A 6,000-nucleotide genomic window follows, 5' to 3' on the forward strand; every position below is an offset into this window, starting at 1 on the left:
AGGAACATTGCTACCATTCTTGGGGTGAAGTCAATCCCTAATGGGTTTTCTCTCAATGAGGACCCACATGCCCCTTGCCTGATATCTGTCAATGGGATGTGTGTGGATTGATTAAAACAGCAGTAGCCTGCTTGAACCCTTGATGTCAAGCTCCCTCATAAAGCAAGTTATTTCTTGTTTATATCTTGGTGTAATACACACAGCCGAGATAACTGCTTGAAAGTGGCTTGGATAAGAATCTGTCTTGTCCCTGTTACTTCCCACCCCTCTTAGCATTTCATTGGTTCTACCAAACGGGAAATAGGTTGGTCTGGCATCACCATTTCCTTGCCCGTTGCTACATCAATGAGCCCAGGAAGCATATGCTTGGAATTTTTAGGCATCTTCAGTCAATGAAACCTCCTATTGAAATGCTGAGCCACGGAGAAGCCAGGTGGTATCATTTGCAGATTTAGCTCTTTGGTCCGTTTGATAGTCAGTGGCTCAAATGCAGGTCAGGTTTTGTGGTTTATTTTAGATGGTTATAAAAGTAACACCCTGGGCTTGGACAAGACAATAAAATGATATAAGAGTGCAGCTCAAAAAACCTTGAACTAGAAAAAGGCTGTAATGTGTTTTATGGACTGGTATCCATAGATTACATGAAGAAGCTCTTCATTTGAACTGATGTTTCAATCTATGAAGCTAACTGTGCCTTGAAGACCCATTCAAGAATTCATAGTAAATACACTGCTTTACAGGTTCTTGGATGATTCATTTAAAATTCTCTAAAGGGCTGGTGAGATGGCTCAGTGGGTAAAGGCACCTGAAGTCAGGGTTGCTATTTAAGTTTATTCCTCTAGGACACCCATGGTGGGAGGAAAGAAACAACTCCTTCAAGTTTTCCTCTAAGTTTTACACACACACACACACACACACACACACACACACACACACACACACACACAATTAATTAATCTTTTGTTAAAAGGATACTGCATTTAAAAGTAAAATGAAATGATACAAAAACATGGCCATGTTCCTGAGGTTACCGTTCTCCACTCTTGGCTTCCTGTGTGGGAAGAAAGATGAAGGAGAATCAAAAAATTTCCATAAGTTCCCATAGTAAGATGTGAGAGGAACAGGATGAGGACAGCTGCCTTTAGGTCCTTTTGTGACATGCCCTGTATTATCAACTTTAATAATAGTAGCGAGAAATTGTTGTCATGGTCAATGAGGAGAATTTTGAGACCTCATCTCCATCTGAGAGAGACGGAAGCCAAGACTCAGGGAGGTGAAGTGATTGACCCTGGCATGGGCTTGTAGTGTCTTAAACAGAGAGCTCACCACAAGGGCATTCTTTGTTTGGGGTATGAGTAGATAGATGGTGGGTGTGTTACCATGTCCCAGGTAAACCTACTGGGCCCTGAGGATCAATGAGGATGGGCTACTTCCTGAAGCCCATGGTCTCCTAATTCTACCAGTATCTGTCAGATCATCACCTTCCATCTTGAAGGCTGTTCCTCAGGGCCAAGCAGATACTCGTATGTGTTCCTGACATTTATGTCGGATCACTCTTAAACAGGAAAACCTCTTCATGACCATGTGCTTTCCCCATGCTCAGATATAACCATCAGGATGACAGAGAACAAGGACAGGGGACTCACTTAAGGATACACAGGGCAGACATCAAATCTCACCTTTGACCTCCTGTGCATTCACCTCCCTCAACAATCTTAATTCTGCTGTGAGCAGCAAGATGTTGGCCAAGTGTTGAGAGAGTCAGCACCAACAAGACACTCAACCCTTGTCCCCATAGAGTTCTAAACCTAGTGTTAGCCATCCACAGTTGCAAAGTTCACCATCATTTACCACTGGAATTAGTCACACAGGAGTGAGGAGGGGTTGCCAGCGTGTATACCCGGGCTTCGCTGTGGAAGGATAACGAGGTAGGTGTTGAAGCAGGAGAGGGAGCAAGAAGGATCCTTTTGAGTCCGGGATGGAAACTACATGTGTGTAACCAAGAAATAAGCAGGTACAGGCAGACAGACTGTGAGTGAAGGGAACATGACTGGAGTACCTGACAGCCATGTGAGCAACTCTGGTTGACACCAGGCCTTCTTGGTTTGTGAGGGCAGTGGCAGGTCCCCTGAGCAGAAGCGCAGCTCCATCTATTCGCACATGAAGGAGGATCCGCAGCCGCTGTGTCCGGACTCTAGATTCTGGCCATTAGAGCAGCAGCTGGACATTGGGCTGCATGCCCCCGACATCCATGTCCTAACATGGAAAGCACTCTTACCTATACTTGTTTTTTTCTATTTTACTATTATAGATCAATAAAATTATATGTACAAAATCGCTAAATTTATTTGTTCAAGGAGATTGTGCTTGCCTATTAGCCTACTGTCAATTTTGACAGTCGTAGTGGTTGGTTCTATGGAGGATAGTGACATACAAAACTTTGTGCCCACTAAAAATTCTATTAGGGCCATGGCATTTGCTCAGTAGGTAAAGTATTTGCTGACAAGCATGTTGGCTTTGATCCTCAGATCCCATGGGGTGGAAGGCAAGAACAGAACTCCTAAAAGTTGTCTTCAGACACACAGTAGCCATGGTGTGCGTGTGTACCCATGCACACATGTACATTCATGCACTGAATACACTTAAGATGAGAAACCTTTCAAATTATTCTGATAGCTCAGGTAGAGCCTAATACATCTAACAAGACCAGCAATGACTGGTATTGCACACGCAGCTACTCACTGAGCAGTTCATTGTCTGGAAAGACTCAAGGTTTTGACAACAACTCAGTATGACCTCACAGGAAGCAACAGGCAAGTAGCTTGACTTTAGTTGAGGAGGCTACAGGGTGCCTGATGTCCTAAGAAGTGTGGAAACAGTTATTCCTTGTTTGACCCAGAGTGGACATAGCCTTTATCCCACAGGCCTGTTATGTTGTGAAGGCTGAGACCTCAAAAAGTCACGAGGTTATCCATGAATAGACCTGTAAAGGTTTACATGGCCCGTGGACCAGCACAGACTACAGAGTCAGGTAACAGTGTTCCAGCCTTCCGTGTCCTTGGTCAGTTTTATCTGTCCACTTGATAGAGCCTAGAGTCACCTGAAAAGGGCATCTATAATTAAAGGATTCACCGGATCAGATTGACCTGTATTCATGTATATTCAGAGACTATCTTGATCGTCAATTGATGTAGAAGGGCCCAGCCCACCTTAGGTGACTTAATTCCCGAGGCACGTAAGCCTGGACTGTATAAGAAAGCTTATCAAGCGTAGGTCTTTGATTGCACCACCCATGCTCCTCCATGGTTTCTGCCTCAAGTTCCTCCCATGGCTTCCCTTGAGGATAGACTGAAACTGGAAGCTGGATCAACCTTTTCCTCCCCTACATTGCTCTTGGCAGTGGGATTTGCCACAGCAATGAAATTCAATGGGAATGCTGGGGGTGGGAGGGACAGAGATGCTTCCAACTATCTGTAGGAAATTAGTGTAACCTAGCAAGATAGCTGGCATGTGGACAATGACAGCTGAGCCTGGCGGTGACGACGGCATGAGTTTCAGAAGTCTCTTACTGTGGGAGGTTCCCACTGTGTTAGGATATTTGGGCAGAAATAGTCTGTAGAGACCGTTCGGGCATGCATCACACACACTGAGGGCTGATGGGCGGGCCATGTTCATGGAGTCTCTCCTGAGCTCCTGGATGCTCTGTTTGGTAAAGGAGTCTGTCTTTGCCTACGGGTGAGTCATCCTGCTTCATCTTCCCTCCAGCATCACCCCTTCCTCTCTGTGATCCCTGCAGCTCACTGTTGGGATCCAGCTCCTTTGTTCAGAGCTCTAAAGAGTGTGCCAAGTCTCAAGGACTGCTAAAGGATTTATTCCCATATGCCTCTGAGGGGTTATTTCATCCCCAAGAAACCCCTTCCTGTAAGGCACGGACTAGAACACCTGCTGGGCTCTTGTAGCTCACCAGTAAGGTTGAAAGACTCTAGCAAGACTTGCCTAGGAAAACTAAATGTCAGCCCCTGCGGGTGTTCAGATGTGAGAGAGATGTCTAGGACCTCTTCTTCTACTCTGAAAAGTCTTGAATGCCAGTCTGAGCTCTTGCAGTTCTAAGGCGTGAGTTAAAGGGCAGGCATGGGGCACAGAGTCTAGTCCTTGATTTTTAAAAAAGTGTGTGCAAGGGAGTGGGGCGATGCATACCTAAGTCAGAGAATGACTTTGTGGACTCTCTTCTCTTCATCCACCTTTTTGAAAGTTAGACTGGAATTTACGTCGTCAGGCTCCTCAACAATGTTTTCCATGCTGAGCCATGGTTTTTAGCATGTAAGTGCTAGAAATGATGGCAGTTTGGGAAATACTACCACAGTTTACACTTTGAGTGTGCGTTTTTTCCTTTGGTCTTCCAGGGGTGGGGAGTGGAGGTTGGGGTGGAGAGACTGAAAGCAACCCATCATCTAGGGCAAGTGGGAAAAGAACTTTCTGGATATCTGGGCTGCTCATATGAAGGAAGAATAACCGTCTTTCCCACTTCCTCTCTCCCACTAGATTCCTTTGTTGGAGGAGTGATTGGCCTCATTTTTGCCTATATTTGCTATAGACAACATTACCCTCCACTGGCCAACACGGCGTGTCACAAACCGTATGTCAGCCTCCGAGTGCCCACTTCACTGAAGAAGGAGGAGATGCCTACAGACGACAGTGTGCCCAGCTTGCCTCTGGAGGGGATCACCGAGGGCCCCGTATGATGGGTGTCTAGGAAAGATGGACGCTGAGCCCCTGGCTCATTCTTCTACCCTGATGTCATAACACAGTGGAAAGGCTTTTCTGTAATGTGATTCTCATCAGTTACTCTAAAGTCCCCTCAGCTTCTGTTCTGTGGATGGTGTTCCTGCCGCTTCCCATGTCTCCCTTCAATATTTTCAGTTTGTAAAGTCGGGACACTGGGACCAGTCTCTGAGAGACCCACGCACCAGGAAGGCAGATGCAAGGGTGGGGTGGGCATGCTTGCTCATCCAGTGATTCCTTTACCTGAGGTGTTTGCCGTAGCACCCACCCTCCTCTGTGTTCATGTTGTAAAACATAATAAAGTCTCCCACCCAGAAGACATGGTACTCGCCGTCAGTACGTCAAAAATTATTAGGCACAGAGATGGGTTTCACAGTGAGGCCCAAAGCAGGCACTGTCTCTAGATCATTCTAAGTTTGTCAGCTAGGGGCTCCCTGTGTGGGAAGGTTGCCTCATGGGTCCTGGGCGCAAGATTCTTACCACCTTGCAGTCTGGGCTAGGGAGCCAGTTCTGAACGTAATCCCACCCTCGCAGAGTTCACGGAGGATTGCGTGAGCAGGCACACTGGTGTGGACATTGGTCCTGTGGCTTCCCTTGGGGGAAGAACTGTCGTGGAGTTGTCTGACCCCTCTGAGAGATGCATACTGCACAGCTCTGTGCTGAGGGGTCTTTGGTGGCAGCATAGTCTGGTTGCAGGCCAGAAGGAAGCATCAGCAGGGCAGGACCTGGGAGGAGGAGCAGGAAAAGAGCAGGGAGCTGCTGCCTCTGTGAGGCTTGTCAGGCTGGCAAATGGTTCATCTTTCTCTGGCTGAGTACAGCTCCTGGCCAGCTTGTTCTTTTCAAAGCTAAGAGCATTCCCTCACTTCCCTCTGGGTTTCCAGATGGCTGGGACTGGATGCTATGCAAGGTGATGCATCTTTGATGTCTGAAGAATGTCATACTGTGGCAGTTAATATAACGGCTTGCACATTCAGAGGCTCTTATGGCTGTCTAAAGCACCAGCTGAGGGGCTCTGGCATGAGCAGTCTGGGTGGAGCCATCACCATAGCATTGCTGTTACAAGCTTCATGTGGAGCTCAAGCACTACCTGTTCCCCAACCCCCAGTGTGGCCCTCACCAGCTGTGTTCCTATCCAGCTGTGTTCCTATCCAGCTGTGGCCCTCACCAGCTGTAGTCCTCACCAGCTGTGTTCCTATCCAGCTGTGGCCCTCACCAGCT

The 6,000-nt window shown here is 47.2% G+C and overlaps 1 protein-coding gene across 1 annotated transcript in view; it reads left to right on the forward strand.

Annotated features, from left to right (window-relative positions):
- Plpp4 (phospholipid phosphatase 4) overlaps window positions 1-5,101 on the forward strand; it is a 121,416-nt gene extending 116,315 nt beyond the window's left edge. The window contains exon 7 of the mRNA XM_005351355.3: window positions 4,543-5,101. Coding sequence (XP_005351412.1) covers window positions 4,543-4,742 — 200 coding nt within the window. The 3' untranslated portion in view covers window positions 4,743-5,101. The remainder of the gene's footprint in view (window positions 1-4,542) is intronic.
- Window positions 5,102-6,000: the final 899 nt, after the last annotated feature.

Source organism: Microtus ochrogaster, chromosome 8 (assembly GCF_000317375.1).
Source record: "Microtus ochrogaster isolate Prairie Vole_2 chromosome 8, MicOch1.0, whole genome shotgun sequence".
Taxonomy (NCBI): Eukaryota; Metazoa; Chordata; class Mammalia; order Rodentia; family Cricetidae; genus Microtus; species Microtus ochrogaster.